This window comes from Cervus elaphus, chromosome 20, assembly GCF_910594005.1.
Source record: "Cervus elaphus chromosome 20, mCerEla1.1, whole genome shotgun sequence".
Classification (NCBI taxonomy): Eukaryota; Metazoa; Chordata; class Mammalia; order Artiodactyla; family Cervidae; genus Cervus; species Cervus elaphus.
The window spans coordinates 122,352,453-122,373,435 of NC_057834.1; the positions used below are offsets into that span (position 1 = coordinate 122,352,453).

The 20,983-nt window shown below is 54.2% G+C and overlaps 1 protein-coding gene across 5 annotated transcripts; it reads right to left on the reverse strand.

Moving 5' to 3' along the window:
* Nucleotides 1-1,221: 1,221 nt before the first annotated feature.
* On the reverse strand, nt 1,222-20,931 carry IPO13 (importin 13). 5 transcript variants are annotated; one of them, XM_043878399.1, is made up of 20 exons: nt 20,091-20,931; nt 17,580-18,316; nt 12,164-12,304; nt 11,932-12,073; nt 11,675-11,841; nt 11,345-11,465; nt 11,111-11,258; nt 10,499-10,680; nt 10,389-10,415; nt 10,077-10,211; nt 9,762-9,905; nt 8,390-8,470; nt 7,743-7,880; nt 7,484-7,580; nt 4,608-4,660; nt 2,345-2,411; nt 2,196-2,254; nt 1,953-2,042; nt 1,486-1,667; nt 1,222-1,394 (listed from the first exon to the last, which is right to left on the reverse strand). In XM_043878399.1, exons 1-20 carry the CDS (start codon nt 20,172-20,174, stop codon nt 1,298-1,300), a joined length of 2,892 nt encoding a protein of 963 aa, XP_043734334.1. In that variant the 5' UTR covers nt 20,175-20,931; the 3' UTR covers nt 1,222-1,297. The 5 variants fall into 5 exon arrangements, 3 of the variants coding, with proteins under 3 accessions (XP_043734334.1, XP_043734335.1, XP_043734336.1); XR_006335983.1 differs by lacking the exons at nt 1,222-1,394; nt 1,486-1,667; nt 4,608-4,660 and having other exon boundaries at nt 1,960-2,042; XR_006335982.1 differs by lacking the exons at nt 1,222-1,394; nt 1,486-1,667; nt 1,953-2,042; nt 2,196-2,254 and adding an exon at nt 6,220-6,386.
* Nucleotides 20,932-20,983: the final 52 nt, after the last annotated feature.

The window sequence follows — 20,983 nt, forward strand, 5'->3', positions numbered from 1 at the left end:
TATATATAATGTCACATTTGGTCATGACCGGGAGGAAGAAGACACCTGAGTGTCATGCTATAGAACAAAAGGACAAAATGTGAAACATCTCCACATACCCCAGGAGAAATGAAAAAAATCAAAAGGTGTGAATGGGGTGGAGGAGGGGTAAGGGAAAGAGGACAGAGTAACTTCAGGGAATGACATGAAAGAGAGCCTGATGCTGGTTGGTGTGGGAAGAGACTGAATGAGGATGAAGAATGTAGGACACAGAACTTGCAGAGATTGGGAAAACAGGAGAAAGACTGAGACAAACATGGGAATAACCAGTTCTCCTATCACCTCCAAGGACACTCATGGCTCAAGCCTGGGAGTGAGGAAAACCCAGTCCTGCTCCAATCTTACTGAGAAGGCTGGGATGCCTGAGAGGCAGGAGGCTGAGACAGAAAGGGAGAGAATATGGGACCAGAGCAACAGCAGGCCAGGAGCTGTCCTTGGTCCTGACCAAGCCCTGCCCATCATGTCAGGTACCACAGTGGTGGGGAGCTATGGTTTTGCAGACAACACTAGGGCTTGCCTTCCTCTTCCTCTGGGGGCCACCATACCTCCTCTCCCACCTACTCAGCCCTGCTTTCTATAGCTCTCCTGAACCAAGTGTAAGTTTTGGGTGCCTCCATAACCCCACACAAGAAACCCACCTTGGAATTTAAAGCCACTCTCCATTTCTTCCCTCCCAAATGAGCCCAGCCTCACCTCACTTCCAGTCCAAGGCCCCAAGTCCTCTACCTAGGAAACCTCCCACTGCCCTCAGAAATGAAACTTCCTCCACGGAGCCTTCCTCACTGGGTCCATTCTCCCAGTTTAGTGAGTAGTATGGTTGCTATGGACTAGATCAGCCTTTGTTCAGACAGAACAAGGCATGGCACAATTAGTGGTCTAGTATTCAGCACTGGTGGTTAAATAAGTGTATGCATGCATAAACACTGGGACTAATTTAATTTGGGGGGCAGGTTGCTGACACTACTGCAGTCCCCACCTACCCCAAGGGCAAGGGCAGTATTTGGATGGCTCCAGTCTAGGCAGCTTGGCTGTAGCAGTGCCCCCTGCACTCTAAAAGCTAAAGGTTGGCTCCATCATGCCCTACCAAGGCCTGGGCCCAGGCATCCTCCCCTCCTTCCCCCAGGTCATCTGAGGTCATCCAGTTAGGTGGTGGTGGCAGTGGAAAGGAAGCAGAGACAGCCGTGCCGTGAGGGTTCAAGTTTACTCTTTGGGGACAAGGAGAGGTGAGGAGGAGGTGTGGGTGGGACGGGGGCGCCCCTCAGTAGTCAGCTGTGTAATCTGTGCCATGTAGCCCCCGGCACAGCAGTGTGAATTCTTTCACCATCTCCTTCACCCGCCTCTTGTTTACTCGCTCGCTGAAGGAGAGAAGGGAGAGCAAGTTAGCACCATCCACCACGGCCTCCGCCTCCCCGCGACCCAAGCCCAGGCCCTGCCAGCTCTGCTCACCGAAGGATCTGTTGGCTGAAGGTGTCCTTCTGTTCCGGGCTGAGGCGGGTGGAGGGAAAGCCAGGTGCCTGAAGCGCCTCCTTGATCCACACGCTCAGGAGGCTGAAGCAGTGTTTGTTCAGAGCAAATAGGATGTCGGCAAAGCAGTCCATGAGGCTGCGGGAGGCCTGGCCCCCAATGGCCTGAGGGAGATGGGTTCTCAGCACATCAGGGCCTTGCCCCGTCTGCAGCAAGAGAGCCCAGCCACACCACCCACTCCCGGGCAGTTCCTCAGCCACAGTGCACATGATGAGTGCTACTTGACACATGATAGCTGATCCTCACAGCAACCTAAAGACTTCCAGCCATTTACTTGATGAAGAAACAGAGTTTAGGGAACCAAGGTGCAAGCTTCCCAGGAGGGCAGCTGCCTCAGCAGTGCGGGCCACCCCATCCCCAAACCCCCTCCCCCACCCGCTCCGTCTCACCTCCAGCACTGCTATGAGCAGCATACGGCCATCCTCCTGTACCACCTTTCCCACAGTTTCTACTTCCCCACACCGCGGCAGCAGCTCTGTCTACAGAGGGTAGAGAGGCCTGTCAGCCCCCACTCTCTCCCCGTCTCCCTGGAGACAAGGCCAGCACACCAAACCCCTACCCCACAGAGTCCTGGGCAGGGTGGGCTGGGTATAAGGATGGCGGAGGGGGTTGGGGGTCAGCAAGGGACTCACAAAGAAGCCACAGGAGGCCTTGACAGTAGGTGCTTCGGGGAACTTGAGGGCCAGCACAGCTGTGAGAGAGGCAGAGGCAGATCAGATGGGGCTCAGGGATCCTCCCGAGGGGGCCCCAGGCCCACCTGTCCACCTGGCACCCCACTTACCACATTGGAACACAGCTTTGACATCCAGTCGTTCACATAGGAACAAATCTGGCTTCCGCTTCAGAGCCTGCAGGAGGTGGAGCTGGTAAGCCCAGCCCTAGTCGACTTTTAAGAATCATCCTCCCACTCACCTGCCACCCAGGCCCCAACCTCACACACCACAAGTGAAGGCTGCCAAAACCAGCCACCCAGCCATCTCTGGGGAACGAGACCACTCCAGAGTTCAGTATGTCAGGAGGGGAGCAGCCAAGGGATGCCTTGTATGTGTATGTGTACATGAACGTACATGTGCATGAGAGAGGTTGGGAGTCATAATGCCACAGCTTGGGCCCCAGTCACCCCCGAGCAAACACATCACCCCACCCCACCCCTCACCACCAGAGCCAGACCTCCTGCAGGCTCCAGGTTGCCAGCAGTGACTTCACTTTGATTCACAGAGGCAGTTGAGGCCCCCTTGATTTGTTAACAGGGCAGACATGGCAGCTGGACAGGGAGCCCAGTTCACAGCCCCCCTCCTATGTCCTGCCTGCATTCCTCAGAAACTCTTCAGCTTAGGAAGAGGAGCCATGGCCCCATCTCTCACCCAGGACAGCCTGTGTCCGGGCCCTTCTCATCCATACCCAGCCCAGGAGCCAGGGCTGCCATGTTAGGGGAAGCAGATGGAGTCTAGGGGCTGAGAGCTCACCCCAAGTGGTACCAAGGCACGAATGGCACACCCTCAGGTCACAGGAGATGCTCTGCACAGCTCCCACAGTCATCAAGCACTGCTGTCCCCCAGCAGCCCCCCAGTGCGTTCCACATCAACCCCCAACGCTCCAGCCTTCATATACCTTCCACTCCCTCATTTTCACTCAAGCGCAAACAGCCCCACATGCCCCCTCACTTAAAATGCCCCACTTACCCTCTATCACACCTCAATCACATCCCTTGTGTACACCACTCTCCCCATTTGCAACACACCCTTGCTACACATTCACATCCCACCCCAACCCTGTATCCCCAAACCATGTCCACACACCCATGCCCTCATCCTACCCAGTTCTCCAACATGTGCACTCTCCCCACGCACACCCACACTCAAATGTCCTCGCCCCAAAGATACACCCTCACACACATGTCCACCCAGGCCCAGAGCACACTGTCCATTCCCCCTCCTCCTACACCCCCTCTACTAGGTTGTAAGTTCCAAGAGGGTAAGAACCGTGTCTGCTTTTGCTCACCATTACACTCTCAGCACCTACCACATGACCAAGCACGTATAACACACTGAAAAAATACTTGTGGAGTGATTAAACAAAGAAACACATCATGGACCCCAACCCATAGGAGCCCCCAACTCACAGGAGCTCCCTGACACACATACTAACCCCACATCCCCACAGCCTGACACACACATCTCCCCAAACATACAACCCCTCATACGGACACACCACTACCACATATACTCCTACCCCCCATAACATGCACTCCCACAGCCCAACACACACACCTCCAACAAACATCGCCACTCAAACTCCGTCCATGTCTGACGCACGTCAGCACACCACACCCATCAGTGCACAGGCTCATGACAACTACACACTTATTCTGACACTCAGAACAACACACATACTACTTACAGCAGCCATGTGATTTCTATTCCCTGCCCAAACCGGACTCAAAACACGCGAGTCAGTTCCGACACACTTGAACACACACCAAACACATCTCGCAATGGAGCCAGCACCCCACCTCCCAGCAGCAGCAGGACCTGTCCGGCAGCCCAGCGACAGCCCAGCTCTGGGCTCCACTGCAGCACATTCAGCTTGGCCCCTCCCTCGGAGCTCCTCCCAGCCTACCTCTCAAGAGCAGGCTGGGGGCACTGAGGCAGGCCGTTCCCCGCAGGAGCACAGGGACAGCGAACCCCAGGCCCTTCCACTCCGGTCCTGGCCCTGAGCCCTTTGGTCACTTCGGGCCCACAGGAGCTGCTGGGCACGGTTACCACCCCCTCCCATGCCCACCCCTCAGGCCAGCCCAGCTCCCTCCCTTCAGGATCAGCCTCTCCCTGGTCTCTGTGGAGGACTGAGCTAGTTGAGGCAAAGGGGCACTAAAGGAGGATGTTGGATTGTCAACTTCCACGGAAACAGATGAAGAAACTCTATTCAACTGAACAGAAAAAAAAAATTTGTCAACAGAAAGCTAAAAATAGGCTTAAATTGAATTTCAACATAAGAGAAAGAGAAAGAGAGAGAACAGAACGTGAATGAATAAAACTAAAACACACCTGTGCCAGGAGTTGCATAAATGAATCAACAATATCAGGATGATCCCTGGGCCCTAAAATATAATAAAGATGGAACTTAAGAAAAAATTATACAAACAGCAACTCAACCTCATATAGTTATGTGGGACTGAGAGCCTGCAGGGAGACAGCGTGGGGGCACATGAGCAGCAGGAAGCAAGATAAAGAAACAAAACATACAAAAACCATGAACTGGGAGAAGCCCAACAGAAAGAGACGGCAAAGTGAAGGACGGTCTGCCCCAGCTCCCTCCCAAGGGGCCTTCCACCTACTCCTCCTCAGGTCAGTCCCCAAGGGACCCTGCAGTGCTTGAGCAATGCTGGCCACCATGTAGCTGGACAAACAGCCCCCACACTCTTGTTGTGGCCTCTGGCATACTGCAGTGGCCCTACACTGCTTCTGATCACATACCTCCCCATCACTCATCATCAAAAGGAGGGCAGGGCTGGCGGGAGATTGGTCCTTGGTACTGCCATGGGAGGCCTGGCTGAAAGCCCTTCCCGGGCATCATGGTCTGAGCAGGTGTCCGCTCCCTTCCTTGCCCTTAGGGCTCTTGGTCTAACCAAAGAAAGGAATCTACAGGGTTCTCTTAATCCAGAAGACTCCTTCTTGGGTTCGGCAGTGCCTGATATGCTGTGGGGCTGGCCAGTCAAGGCCCAGGGGAAGGAGCTGCATGATGAGGCAAAAATGAGAGCCCCGCCCACAATGCCCCTCCGCATGGACGCAGACTCAGCAGAGAGCCAGGCTCAGGGCTGACGACCCCCTCCCACCATCTGGGCGCACGAAGAAAGGGAAACCAGTCAGAGTGCCACCCCACGGTGCAGTGGGAGGGCAGAGCCCGAGGAAGGTATGGCAAGACTGGGACAGCGAAGCAGGTGAGGGGGGCAGCCTGTCCTGTAAGACAACCAACAGGCCCAACAAGTAGGATGCTGGACACTGTCCTGCCTCCAGTTCTGATGACACCTTCAGCAAGGACGAGGCGTGGCCTGGAGCCCCTGCCTGGCCGCCCCACTCTCAGGGGGAGACGCTGTGGGAACCCCTGCCTGAGATACCACGAAGCAGCTGTGTGATCTTGTGCAAGCCATCCACGTTCAGTTTCCCTGACTCTCAAGTCGGTAATCATCTCTTCCCTAATTCCTTCAGGCTGTGAGAAGCGCTTGATAAAGCCTGTCCCTTCCACATCTGCCCCCTAAACTGAGGGGGCAAGTCCTGTAAAGTGAGGCCCAACGTACCCAAGCCTGGGGTCCCTGTAGATGGCAGGTTTGAGGTTCAGCGCCCTGCTAGAGGTAGGCTGGACAGTGAGGAAGAAAGGCTCCAAGAGCCAGGAGACCTTGCCTCCTTTCTTCAACAATGTCTGGTGTCTGGTCTCTGCTGCCCTTGTTCTGAGAGATTCAGAAGAGACCCAAGCCTGCCCTTGAGGGGCTTAGTCCAGGGAGGGAGGCAGTCATGGAAGCTGCTTACTGAGTGTGATCAACGCTGTATCAGCGGTGCGTGCCCATGCAGTTCTGGCGCAAGGTCAGAAGCACCCAGCTCTGCCTTAGAGAAGCTTCCGAGGACTGATGCAGGGGTAAGGCATGGAGGAGAGAGAGCTCACCCAGTGAAGGGCACAGGGCAATCCAGGCAGAGGAGCAGGGTACAGAGATCAAAGGGGACATGATGGGGGAAATATCAGGGTGGCTGGACTGCTGAAGCCGTTCAGGAATGACCGATGAGAAGTATGCAGGTCTATGTCACGTGGTGGCGGGCAGTGGGGACCATAACCTGAGGGTGACGGGGAGCAACGGAAAGGCCTTAAGCCGGGTAGGGCAAAGTGCTCAGATTTGTGTCTTATAAAAAATATTACAGCTGCTGGGTGCAGAACGGGTTGGAGAAGGGCAGATGCCAGGGAAACCAGTCAGAAGATTGCTGAGGCGATCCAGATGAACAGTGGCCGTGGAGGGGGGGGGGAGGTGAGGCTGAGGAGGACCACATCCGGGTTCTGGCTCAGATTTCTCCCCACTCTGGAAACAACCCATGGTCCACCAGAGCAGAGGTCAGCATCAGGGGACCAAATACTGAGGACAGAAGCAGAGAGCACTCTGACTCCAGCTAAGACTCCTGGTGAGCCTCAAGCCTGTGAGCGTGACTCTAGGCAAACTCAGGTGGCTGACGGAACAACGTTGTTTCTTCTCCAAGTGAGAAGCCTGGGTTAGGCAGCAGGGGAAGCCTGGAGCCCCCCACTCCCAACTTCTCTCAGGCAGAGGGCCGTAGTGACTGGGGGGCTGGGGTCACAGCCAAAGGCTTCTGGCCTAGAAAGGAATGAGTCTCAATGCAGGGAAAGGAACCAGCACTCTGTGAGTACATCATGTGCAAAATCCCCAAGCCAGGGGCCCGAAAGATGCTACTTTAATACCTATTAACAATCCTAGCAAGTATCTGACATCCCCATTTCACAGATATCGAAACAAAGGCTCTGAAAAGGTATGTGACTTGCCCAAGGTCACACAACTAGTTGGTGGTGATGAGCTTAGAATCTAGGTCTAGCTGACTTCGAAGCCCATGTTCTTGTCAGCTTTCAATCTATCCCAAAGGAAATGGAGCCAGCCACCCTTAGAGCTTCCAGCCCCACCTTCCCCCACATCCGGCCTGGCCCTGAGCCCAGGAGAAGACATCATTCACTCTCTTGTCCACTTCCACCTAAGGTGTCAACTATCTGTAAGGTGACAACTGTGCTGTGCTTGATCCCATTACTTTCCCATCAAAACCCATGTGCAACTCAGGGGAGAGAGGAGAACAGAGTGGGCAGCTGTGGCTCCCCGGTCAGGGAAGCAGAGGCAGTGGCAGTGGCGGCAGCAGCAGAGACCCTGGTCGGGACCTACCTTGCTGGAAGAGGGTGAGTGTGACGGAGGTGACGAGCAGGAAGAGGGCCTCAATGGGGGGAAAGTGGGCAGGCTCATGAGCAAAGATATGGACCAGCTGCAAAAAGCAGGGAGTGCTGGTCAGCAGAGGCCCTGGCCCACCACGACAGGCCAGCGTCCCTGGAATGCAGGCGAGGACTCCTGCCAGAGCAACCATCCACCCTACTCCACCCATCCGCCCAATCCCTGGGTCAGATCTCTGCCTGGGATAAAGGCCCACCTGTCGAGTGAGGTCAAGAGCGGAGGCCTGGGGGATGGTGCTGTACATCCGCCCCAGCATCTCACACAGCTGTGGCACCATGGGGGCAAAGTCATCCAGCAGCGTCTTAACGGACTTCTCAAAGATAGCGCACACTGCCTGGGAAGAAAGAAGAGGGGGCCTGGTCAGCAGGTCACCACTGGATGCAACAGAACGGAGGCCCAAAAAAGGGCCCTTACCCACCACCCCTGCCTGGCTGCGTGAACCCTGGAAGATAGGCTAGTCTGACCCTCACCCTGGAAGGCAAGAGGCTGAAAGGCCCTTCTCAGAGGGGCTGAGGATGGAACTCTGTAACGTAACTCCAGCTCCTCACATCTCCACCACGGCCTCTCAGGGAGCAACAATAGCGAGAAACTCCTGAACTGGATGGAACCAAGACAGGTGCTGGATGCTAAAATGGATCCTTGACTGTCACTCAGCCCCAGCATCACAGCCTTGGGTGCAGCATTTCTTGTGACACCAGGAAGTTTCTTCCCCAGAGATTCTGAGCATCCATGAGGTAGGATTCGTCTCCTTCACCTCCTCCAGATCATAGCAAGCTGAGGTGGTGGAAGCTCCATTTCTGAGCAGAGTCACCATGGGGGCTGATGGCAAGGGTCAGCACTCACCTCTACCACCTGGGCATCATTCAGCCATTTGCTCAGCACCTTCTGAATAAGCTGGAAGACCTGCTGCAGTACCACCACCACCTGAAGACACAGGAAGAAGTGAGGTGCCCCCATACCACTCTCACCCACCCGAGAAGGACTACTTGGTAGTTGGAGGTAGGCCAGGAGTTTCAAACCTATTACCCCAGACTGCACGCTGAAGACTTGGTACACAGGACCCTGGGGAAGGAGTGCTTTGCTGAACCCCAATGAATCAAAGATACCCTGAATTCTAGGGATCATCTTAGAGGAAGCCTCAAACTGCAAGCTTCAGAAGACTATTAAAACTTTGTAATCTTTTTAAAAAGTCACTCCCTATCTACTTCGGCTCAGTAAAAGCATTTTAGTGCCAAAGGCCTATGGACCAGCCCCTGAAGAAGCAGAGATGCTGTCTCACCCAGATAGGCTTACGGTAGAGAGCCCCAAGGGATGCGTAGATACAGGCAGCTTATGGTGGAGCAGAGGTCCTGGGAGGTGAGGGAAGGAGGGATGATGACTACCATAGAAGGAGGAGGGGTTCTTTGGGAGGACAGTGGCTTTGGTTTGGTCTGGAGCCAAAAGGGTGACCGACACTGGGGTGGGGAGTTGAGCAGAGGGACCAGGATACTGTGGCTACCTTTTCTCCAGGAGAAAACACTGGAGGGGTACTTGGAACAATGGCTAAAGCGGCGCCTCACATCTGTACAGAGTTCTACAGTATGCAAAGTACTTTTAATCAAGACTACACCTGCTGTTCAGCACAGTTCTATAAGATGAGCATCAGATATCCCGATGTTCGTAGCTTTGAATGGGCAGCTGAGGCTTGTCCCAGACTAAACAGCTCATAAGTAGTCACCCCAACGTCCTGTGCCCAAGTTACCACAGCACTTATCACAGTGCTTTGTGACAATCTGTTTATATGTATTTCCTCTAAACCAAAAGCCACTCAAAGGCAAGAACTATTATATGTGGAGTAGGTAGCATCCTGAGTGCCTGTAGAGGACGGTGAAGGCTGAAGTAGAAGGCCCCATAGAGTTGGGGGTTAAACAGGGTACCATAATTACATCACTTAGGATGTATAATGTCAGTGTCCCCCATGGGGAGAAGGAAACACTATACTACCACCCCAGTTAGGCTAGGAACAAAGACAACATCATCACAGGACTGAGTGAGACAATGACATCACTCCCTACAGAGCAGGGGGCAGTGGGAGGGTCATTCACAGGGTCAAAGGACCAAATGCATCATGCCCCATGAGGCCAGGGAAACAATGACAACATTACCCATAGAGTTCAGGGGTGACTATGACATTCCCACAGGGTGGGGAGGGGGTGGCAATGACAACATCACCCACGGGGTTAGGTCCCTGTGGCACTGGCAGCTTCCGGAGCTCAGGGCCTTCATGATCATCCTCATGGTGACTGACGTCCAGTGTGGTGAAGAGGTTGGAGAGAAGCCCCAAGATGTGGACAATGGCCAGCTTGTTGGAAGGATTAGGCTATGGGGAGAAGGGAACCAAGCTCTGGATCTCCCAGCCCTGACTGCCAGCTCCAGCCCACCCCTCAGCAGCTAAGCCACAGCCCACACAAAGGGCAGCCCCAGAGACCCACTGCTGCTTGTGGCCACATACAACACATACACACACACGCACGTGCAACAGTTCACTCACTATCTCTTCTGCCAGCTTCTCCAGCTGCTGGATATATGGTGAGATGAGCGAGTGCAGGTTTTTAAGGATCTCCTCCACTTGCAAGGCTGATAGCAGGAAGCCCAGCGCCTGCATGAGCCACATGCACTGGCTCGTCTGTGGGGCAGAACATGGAGGGTCAGTCCCAGACACACCTGGTTGTGGGTGGGAAGAATGAACCTCTTGGGGAAGGTTCCAAGAACAGAGAATAAGGCACAAAGGCAGAAGACAGGATTTCTTCAGATCCCCCCAATACCTCAAACAGCCGAGCCCCCTAGAAACTTATGAACTCACCTTATGGATCTGTTTCATCAGCACATCCTAGGGATAAAGAGAAGGAACATGGTGTCAGTGCGGGGCAGACTGTGCCCTGAGGCCCAGGTGCACCCAGTGCCCTGGGATACCTGGGAGACAGCCACGATGTTGGCAGCGTAGGGCGGCAGGTCATACTTGCACTCTCGGCAGATCTTCTTGAGGGTGGACACAGAAGAGATAGAGAGCTCGGGATTGCCTAAGGCATGCAGCACAAGGGGTAGAACGCTGTTGATCATGACGGGGTGGTCAGCCAGCCACTCAGATAGAGCTCCTGGGGGAAGAAGGGAAGACATCTGAGGCAGGCCAGGCTGGCTGTGTGCCAGGTCCCTGCAAGGCAGGCACATCTCCTGGCAGGGTAGAGCTGGAGCTGCTGAGCAGAGAGAGTGCTGTGTGTTCAGAATATGGGATGAGCAAATACGCACATACGGGATCAAACACGACCTTACTGATGATAAGCGGGAAGGAGTTACTCGGAAGAGGCCCCACGCCATGTTGCAGTGGCAACGAACTAGCCTCACTGAACTGCAGCTCAGCGCACTGTATCAAGGACCCCTACACATGCCAGAACAGTCAACTGGTTGCAGTTTCTGATTGTGTGTGTGCGCACTTATGTCTCCCACTTTGGACAGGACCCAGCAAGTGGGCTGGGTATGTGTGCTGTGGCTCTGGGGATGTGCTCAAGGGTGTGGGGCAAGTCTCACCAATGGTGAACATGACGGTGTCTGCCAGCTGCACGTTGCTGATGCTGATCCGTGGGATGAGGCCAATGAGCCCAGGCACCACATCAGAGTAGTTGACATCGATGGTCTCTGCGATGGACTGGAAGCCATAGAGCAGGGCCTCTGTGTGCTGGGGAAAGAGGATGCTACTGGCTTGGCTGAGGAGGAGGATGTGACAGATCTGGGAGGGCTGAGGGAATCAGGCTGGGGAGGTACCTGCCAGGAGTAGGGCTCCTCTGAGCTGGTGAGCAAACGGCCCAGCTTGTCATAGAGGTTGCTGAGGAGCTCGGCCCCCAGCATCTCATAGACATACATGAGCGTGTCTGAGATGTCCACCCTAAGAAGCAGATGAAGGCCTTATACACTGCCTGGATGCCTCTCCCAAGCACGGGAGCCCACCCCAGTTCCCTCATAGCCCCGCCAAAGTGCCTAGAGAACAGAGAAGCGAGGCCCAGGATTCATGGAACCTGGCCTTGGGCCCCTCCCCTCACTGCCTTCATTATCTCAGGACTCCCTTTAGAGCTAGGATTGGCCTGCTAGCGTCACCTGTAAATTCGGAACTGCTCCTTCTCATCTGAGGACCAGAATCCATATTCTTCATCAGAAGGGAACTGGGCCTTGTGCAGAAGCACATCCACCAGCTGGAAGTAGACTGGCCGGTACACCTGCTGGTACACAGCCTGTTTCTCTGCCTCAAAGGACAGAATGTCATCCTGAGAGAAGCAGGGAGGAGAGTTAGCCACAGATGCCATGACCCCCTTCTTCCATCACGGCCCAGGTCCCCTGAAGGTCTCGTGACACACCTGCAGTGTGTACCAGAAGGTGAGGGTCAGGGAGCTGGTGGTCTCGTTGACAGGGAAGTGGCCAGGGATGCCCGTACAGAACATGATCATGTTGACGAGGGCCAGGAAGCTCTGCCAGTGCTCCACCTGGTCCAGCAAGGCCCTGGGAGGGAGAAGACATGGGGAGGTCCTTCTACCTCCCTTACTTCTTTGAGGGTCCTGCTATCCCACCTGCAGTTGCCCCTCTCCTCACCGGGAGTGGTTCTCGCCCAGAGCCACAGCAATGCGACAGATGCCGTGGGAGGTCTCCATGTCCCCATTCTGTACTGCCTGTCGCAGTTGATCCTGCAGTCCCAGCACCAGTGGGATGAGTTTTAGGAGTGTGTTCACGTACCTGGAGGCAGAGGGTGAGGAGACGCATCAGAACTGTCTGCCCATCCCCCACCAGCTTTGGGAGAAAGGCACAATCTCTCTGTTGTCCATCAAAGACCCACTTTCCACATCAAAGCCAAAGCAAGAAAGAGGTCAGGGGCGAGGCCTATGTGGCAGGTTTGACGTTGCCCAATTTGGGAATACCTTTAGGTCAGAGACCTCCAGGAGAACTCTGGAAAGGACATACAAAAAGAAAGTGTGGCTGGACCTGTGTCCTCCAGTTGGACTTAGAGCTGATGCTTGAATGGCTTAAGACTTTTAGGGAAGTTAGGATGAGGTGAATGTGTTTTGCATGTGGGGAGGACAAATAAATTTTGGGGGGCCAGAGAATAAGAGAGCTATGGATTGAACTGTTTCCCCAAAAAAGATGTGTTGAAGCCCTAACCTTAGTAGCTCAGAATGTGACCTGATTTGGAAACAGGGTCACTGCAGATTAGATCAGAGAGTAGGGGGGTGGCCCTAATACAATATGACTGATGTTCTTGAAAGAAGACATTCATGTGAAGACAGAGACCTCCAGGAAGGATGACATGTGACAAAAAAGGAAGAGGCTGGAATCATGCAGCAAGCCGAGAGAACACCAAAGATTGCCAGCAAAGCACCAGAAGCTGGGAGGCGGCAAGGAAGGGTGCTCCTACAGGTTTCAGAGGGAGCTGAGACCTTGATTTCAGACGTCCAAGCTCCATAGCTGTGAGACAATAGATCTCTGTCGCATATGCCAGGGTGTGGTACCTTATTATGGCAGCTGTAGGAAACTAATACCATCAGTATCAGGGGAGATTGAACGAGGATAGGAGACAGGAGAGGTAAGACAGAAGAGTCTTGTTAAAAACTTCAGGAGACAGCAACAGCTGCCGAGAGCATCAACCCCCACCCTCCACTCCTAACTCCAAATCCTAACTCCTAAGGAGTCTGGTGGCAGTAAGGGAGGGAATGAACTCAGAGGGAACTCAGAGATAAAACAGGGATAGGAGGATAGCTAAGAGTCAAGAACAAGTCTCCCTGGTGGAAATATTACTGAGACCTGGAGGAGACGATGAATGGGGACAGTAATAAATTTAAAGGGAGGCCAGAATGTATTAAGTTCAGTGTTAGGCATACTGAATCAGAGGTACCCAGGGAAATAGGCAGGTAGAAGTGTTCAGAGAGAACTGGATATAAAAACCTAAAGCCCAATGGAGAGGTTAGAGCAAGAGGCATAGATTTTGGAATCATCAGCAAACAGCTATGGGAATAGATGGAAAGTGACCAAGAATTAAGTGTCGAATGAGAGGAGTGCATGGCAACCCACTCCAGTATTCTTGCCTGGAGAATCCCATGGACAGAGGAGCCTGGTGGGCTATGGTCCGTAGGGTCGCAAAGAGTCAGACACGACTGAATCGACTTAGCATGTGTGCATGCGTAAGTGCTGAATGAGAAAAGGGTCTGAGCCAGAGCACTGAAGCACAGTGATCTCTAAGGAAGGAGCAGAGGAAGCAGAATATACAAAGGAGACTGAGAGAAGGCTAGCTCCATCCCCAGCTGCCTGCTCTGTGGAGACAAGACTAAGCAGAGGGATACTCTCCGGGGTGGGGGGGGGGGGGGCGGGAAATCCCTCTACTGCCAATCATAGTGTCACCATAGCAATCTATGGAGGGGAGGCAGTACCGAAAATCCAGAAGGAGTTCTATCTGGACTTGCCCCAAGCAGCTTGCTAGGAGGTAGCCCCAGCAAGGTAACCTTAGGCAAAGGATGAGAAGGACAAGAGGCAACCAGTCCAGGATGCTGGCCTCCACATCCCGGTTCTGGTGGGACAAGACGTTCATACCAGATTACCCGCAGCCCAGAGACAGCTCCAGAGGGTGTGGCCTGGAGACGGCGGGGATGGCTTGTCTCATGGCCCTGACACGGGCTGCACCACAAGACAATGGGCACCTTCAGGCCAGACTCCGGCACAATGAGTAGGGGCAGGGCCAAGGCCATGGCCCATGAGCTGCCCAGTAGCTGAGATGGCAGCAGGAGGTAGTGCCCTACCCCCACAGCATCCTCACTGAATTCCAAGGCTCCCTCACATCTTCAAAATTCATGTACACAGTAGGTAATCAAAGTTCTTAATTTGTCTCATCTCTGCCTCATAACGGGATAAATCAAGGACAATATAGCCCAGTAGAGGTCAGAGCGTTACTCAAGGTCACAGAGCAAACAGTGACAGATTCCAAGTTAAGACAGCCCCGTGCACTGCTATAGGTCTGCTTCTGTTTCAGGGCCCAACCTGAATTTCCTCAAAGGATCTATGCAGCTCTCAGTACATATCTCAAATTCTAACTGATGGGAGCTCCCATGAGCCTGTCTAATTCATCTTTTTTCCCTTCTCCAGCCCCCCAGCAACAAGCTTTCCCAGGATGAAAAACAAATCTCAGGAAAAAAGTTTTTTCAAAGGAGAGAGAGCCAGGCAAACAGCAGCAGCTGTGGATGGGGTGGGAAAATGGTGACTTGAGTGCAAGCTCAGCCAAGGAGAGAGCCAACGTCAGGACACCTGGGGAGTGGCTGGATGACCCAAAATTCAAAGCCACTGAAGATGACTTTCTCAAGCCAAAGTTAGGAAATGGACTAGACAGAGCAAGGCCCAAACACTGACTCCAGGCTGGATGCAGTCCACCCATAGAGGAAACTCTTCCATTGATTTCCTACCACCCGGACACCTGTGCCTGAGACCTGTGAACAAACAGAATGCACCTGAGGCCTCGAGGCTTCTAGGTTTGGGGGAGGGAGATAGAGAGGATGTCTTTAAAACACTACAGCTGAGCCTGGGTTCAAAAGGCCTGGCTCCTGTTGGTCAGCTTGAGCTGCCGGGGCAGAGCTGCTGGGACTCCTTGGCTGCCACTCACACTGAGCTCAGCCCAGACCTGCAATTAGAGCTCTGGGAGCAGAGCTGAGAAAATGGGGAGAGTTGCTAAGCAACCAAGGGGGCTGCAGCCAATGGGCGCTCAGGAGGCTATAGGTTCCCTCACTGGCTCCTTGCTTGCTCATTCGTTCAGAGGAGCAGAGGCATCAATTACCTGCCAAAGCCCTCGAGACTGGCTAGGCGGGTAAACCTGGGTGTATCCAAGGACACCTCACATCACCCACGCACTGGCCCTGCCAATTCCCCTTAGCCACCAATTGTCTGAGCCTAGCCAGCCAAGAAAGGCTTTGACCTAGGACTTAGTACCCACCTTAAGGTGGAAAAGCTGAGAAGCCATGGGAAAGGGCTCACACTAACTGCCAAAGCAATCATGATACCAAATACTAGTAACCGCCATTAATGCGATGTCAAGCTCTCACAAACATTCTCTTATTGAATCTTCATACCAAAATATTCCCAGAATACCAGGGTCAGGCCCTGGGCACATTCTTCTATTTAAACTCTGTATAATGATCCATTTTATTGATAACAGAAACTGAGGCTTAAAAGTGGTTTATCTAAGGTCTCAGATCTAGGAAGTGAATCATATGGGATTCAAACACAAACATGACTAATGCCAAGGCTAGAGCCACCAGCCACTTCCCCAGGCCATCCCTTTCAATGGTATTTCCTCCTCTGGCTCTGCTGAGCATTCTCAAAGTCTTTTCTCTGAAATGTGAAGTATCAGGCTTCCAGGCTTGCCCCAGCCAACCCAACTTATACCAAAAATCTCATCATGCCATTTTCTCTTATTACATCCTCTTCAGCACAAAGACCAAAATCTTAAGCCTGGTCAACAAGGCCTTGATGATGCGGGTCTAGGTCTCCTACCACTGGCCCTTACACTTTGCTGTTTAATCACACCCACTCGCCAGGCTCTCTCACACCCTTTCTTGCTTGGGCTCTTCCGTCAGTCTGAAACGTCCTCCCCATGTCCATCACCTCCATCTGGCTAACTCTTACACAGCCTTCAAAGCACAGCTCAGTTGGCACCTCCTCTGGGAAGCCCTTCATACCCTCACACTGGGTTAAATGCCTCCTCTCAGTTCTGACGGCAACCTGCTCCCTCCATTAGAGCACCCATCGCGTAGGCTGCACTTGCCCATCCATGTGTCTCCTGGATTCTGAGCTCTTGACTTGCAGAAATCAACCTATCCATCTTTAGGCTCCCTGTGGTCAGCCTAGACCCCACACATAAACAGATGCTCAAGCAACATTTCCTGAGGAAACATCTCATTACACTCACCTTGTTTTGGCTCCTTGAGTCTATGGTGGTGCTGCCCACTACATGCCTTTGCCCCTGCTCTATCTCCCGAAGCCTGGAACACTTGCTCCCCTTCCACCCTCTCCCACCCCTGACCCTCACCAAGTAGGCAACTCCTACTTTTCCTCTGTTTAAAAAATAATGATTGCTACCAAGTGCTGCCAGGCACAATGTGACAAAATAAAATGACAGAGAGCCTGTCCTCACATTGCTGAGAGACTAATGGGGAGACATACATTAATTTATAATGAAACTGCGTTACAGGCTAAGAAGGAAAAACACTGGGAGTACTGAGATAAAATAATAGAGAAGACCAAACTGAGTCTTAAAAATCATGAGGACTTTCCCAAGGAAGTAAAGTTTCGGATCAGGCAACGATGATATGACAAGTCCATGTGATGGTCTAGAGGCTGGAAGGAGCCTGGGACACAAGAAACTGAGAAGTTTGTGTGAGAGTGAAGAAAGGAAGTAGCATGGCTCGAGACGAGGCTGGGGTGCCATGCTCTGCTTCGCCCTTGTGAATCACATTGAAAATTCTGAACTTTATCCCAAGAGCAGTGTGGGGCCACTGGGAATTTCTGAGCAGAAAGGAAAGATTAGACCCTCATTGTTAAAAAGATTTCTCTGGGTGCTGGGTGGGCAATGAAAGGTACAAGTGTGAAAACCAGGGGACTGGTGAGGAAGCCCCTCGGTAATATGGGGAGAGAGATGAGGACACCTTACACTAGGGTGGGGGCAGTGGGAATGGAAAAGATATGCAGCATAGTCAGGAGCAGAGCAGCCAGGACTGGGCGACTGACTAAGAGAACAAGAAGGGAGAATCAAATATTTTCACTGAATAATTCGTTGGATGGTTTATTGTCTAACGTCTGTCTCCCTCTCTGAACCGCAAGGACAAGGACCATGTCTTGTTTGGTTCCTTGCTGTATATTCAGCATAGGGCCAGGCATCTAGTAGGTACTCAATTAGTGTTTACTGAACAGATGGATGGATGGATGTGTGGCTGGCCAAGCAGGCTGTCCATCTCCGGGAAGGTTGGGACCGGCTCACCTCTGGGCATCAGGCTGTGAGATGGCATTGACAATGGCCTCCACACTGCTGTCAAAGAGCTCTGAGTCCTGCAGAGCAGCGAAGGCAGCCTGAATGAGCGCCTCGCAGTCTTGCAGCGGTACCTCCAGCTGCACCCAGCTGGAAAAGCACTTGAGCACCTTCTGACGCACACAGCTGGGTGAGCTGGGCTGCTGCAGCAGCTGCTCCAGCAGTGGGAAGACAGCCCCACACTCCACTGCCAGGCTGGTCCGCACCAGGCTTTTGCGATACTGGGGCAGGCGGCTGGTCTGGAACTCCTCGGGCAGCACTGTCAGCAGCTCCAGCAGGGCCAGGCAGCGGCCCTGGCTATCCACCGGTGAGTCCTCGGCCTGGAACAGCCGTACCATATCTGCCACAGCACATGGCCAAGCGTCGGGCATCATGCTGAGAGCCAGTGAGGCCAGTGCCACGCACAGCCGAGTCAGCACAATCTTGGAGCCACTGGCAAAGCGGGTGATCTGGGTGAAGAGCTGTGCCTTTAGGCTCTCATACTGGTCAGTAGGGATGTCACTCCAGTAGCGAGAGATCTTGATGTGTAGGGCGCTGGCCCCAAAGTACTGGATCTCAGGCACCTTGTCCGGCTGCAGGAGCTGCCAGCTGAAGTGCCAGGCCTGTGGGGACACCTGGGCCTGCATCAGCCACTTTTGAGCCAGGTTCTTGTTCTCAATGTTGGGGTCATAGTAGAGCTGGTGCAGCGCCTGCAGGACAGCACAAGACTGAGCAGGTGCTGGCCACTCTGGATCCTGCCAGAGCCCAGAACATAGGCCATGACTTGGTCCTGCAAAACTGTCCTCTCTTTCTGACCAGGGGGCTGAGCGGGAAGGGAGAGCTCAGGCTCAGCAGTGCTTCGTGGACCTGGGGTCCGGCCGGTATCTTGAGAGCCTGAACTTGCCCACACTCCACCATAGCCTCTTCTCTTTATAGCAAAACCTTAGGGGTTGGGAGCGTGACCTTCTGCAGGAAAGCAGCAAAAGAGGAGGCCAAGTTCCCCAAAGGAAAAGCACCTGAGGTAAAGGGCAAGGCCTGGGTGGAAGGAGTGGCTCCATAAGGAAGAAGCTAAGCCTGAGAAGAGCATGGAACAGCCTGAGCCACCCCCCGCCTCCAGCCCTCCCAGGCACAGCTGCTCTCATCTACCCCAAAAGCTCCATTTAGCTCCCCCAGGATCATCCCTAGGTCACTCCAGATGCTGGCACCAAAGCCACTGTGAAATCTGAGCAGGACTAAGACTTTGCCAGGCAGCCCTAGGGCAGAGACAAACTGGAAGGGAGGGTGACAACACTCCTCCGAGAGCACACAAGAGGGTCCAAAAAGCTGGTCCAGAGAAGTCTTGGCCTGCAGCCCTGGCATATGCCTAGCCTGGAGCTCTCAACTAGCTAAATCCCCAGGGTCCCAATTCCATTAGGACTTCACACAGTAGGAAAACAGTGGTTTATTTCCCTGGAGGCACATGGAACAGTGCGCCACCATGCCAACACTGCCCAGCCCAAAGGGGTGGACGAGTGAGGACAGGACTCTCACCCCAAGCAGGCTCCATCCAAGTAGATTGAGCCCTATCTGTACCCCCTGACAGTCAGTTATAGCCACTGTTCCTTGTCTGGACTCTTGGGATGCTGAGGCAGGCAGAGAACAGAAGCAGAAAGATGCATCCTTACCACTGGGTATGGTAAACGGGGCTCAAGAATAACAAATGAGTATCTGCAATCATTCCGTTTTCCACCACGGTAGCCCCGTCTCCCCCATCCATCCCAGGGTGGAAAGCATTTCTACATTCCCAGCCTCTGGGGGCAGAACCCAGCAAAGAAATAGAGAAGCAGTTTGAAAAAGACAGACTGAGCAGTGGGGGAGCCTGAGAGTGCCATGGCAGGAAGCCATGTGGGCAGGTGAGTAGGGAAGGACCCTGAAGCTGCCAGCAGGACCAGGCCCCCTGGATCCAGCACAAAACCAAGGGGCCAGCCCTACTTCCGCCTGCCCGGGAGTGGTCTGGCCTCCATCCAATAACCGAAGGACCCTTCTCCAAGGAAGAGAGAAAACACGACCCAGATTGTTTTAGTTTCAGATTATTTTCTGAGCCCCTGCTCAATAAAACAGGGCCAGGATGGCTCAGCATCACTCTGGTTTCTGGGGACTGAGCTGCAAGTCTCCCTCATTCCTGGTTTCTTACTGCACTGCTCATGCATTTCCCATGGAGCTGGAGAGTAGCCAGTCTGGCTGGAGGGTCTAAACCATCAGCACCCTGGAGGGACCATCCCAAGACCCTAGAGTATCCACAGAGGACCGGTGTCTATGGAAGGCCAAAAATAGCCTAAGACACCATTGCATTGCTGTGGACTGGACCAGAGAGACAGCAAACGCCAGGTGCTTTGGAGGCACCATCCCAACGGGCACCCAGCCCAGGCCTGGGCCCTGGCATTAGTGTCAGTCCCCAGAACTTCTGCTCTGTCACGGGAGTGCCCCTCCCCAGGGCCCTCATACCTTCTCCACGTTCTCCACCGTGAAGTCCAAGGCTGGTGCTGCTCCAGCCCCTGCAGCCCCCGGCTGCTCCTCCCGCCGCTCCATCTTTGCTCCCTCCCCAGCAGGGAGGTGGACCGTGACCTGTCTCCTGCCCCAGCCTCTTGGCTGCTGGCCCCCTGCTAGACTCCGGCTTGGGTGCCCAGGAAGTGGTGGGGTGACAGGGGTCCCAGGGCAAGCATGGCTGCCGAGGCCGCCCCACCTCGGTTGAGGGTGGGGGGCTAGCCAGAGGCCAAAAGGGGTGCTCTTTGGAGGAGACCCACTGAGGGGAACTCCTAGGAGAAAGCCGTCAGTGAGGAGTTTGCCGGCGGGGGTCCTGATGGTAGATCAGGGTTCTGTCCCCAGAATCTATGAGGAGGGAGTCATAGGAAAGCGAGGCCTGGGGAAAACCAAGGGGTCACAGGGTCGATGGCCTGTACCACAACACCCTAGTGAGATCTCGGGTTCTAGGAAGAGGTCACGGGGGTGGGAGGTTACGGGGGAGAGAGCCCTTCGCGGGTTACGGAGGCGTCCAACGAAGCGCAGGGGTACAGCTTCGCAAGTCTCGGGCGAAGAGTCCGTGGAGTTAAGGGGCTGTGGCAGGTCCCCTCGGCTCGGCCAGGCCCGCTCTCTTCTCACCCTCCGTCTCCGGCCCTGCTACTGCCGCTGCCTCCGCCCCAGTGACTGACAGGCGAGCCGGCCCGGCCGGGACGGGGCGGGGACCTCAGCGAGGCACGGGCTGCCCCGAGCGCCTGTTCGCGGCACCGCCAACTCAGAAGCCGTCCCCCCCGGACCCACGCCTGCCCTGGTCCGACCCCGCCGGCACAGCCCGACACGGCCCGACGGAACTGCGCGGAAACTCATTCCGGGTTCCCTCT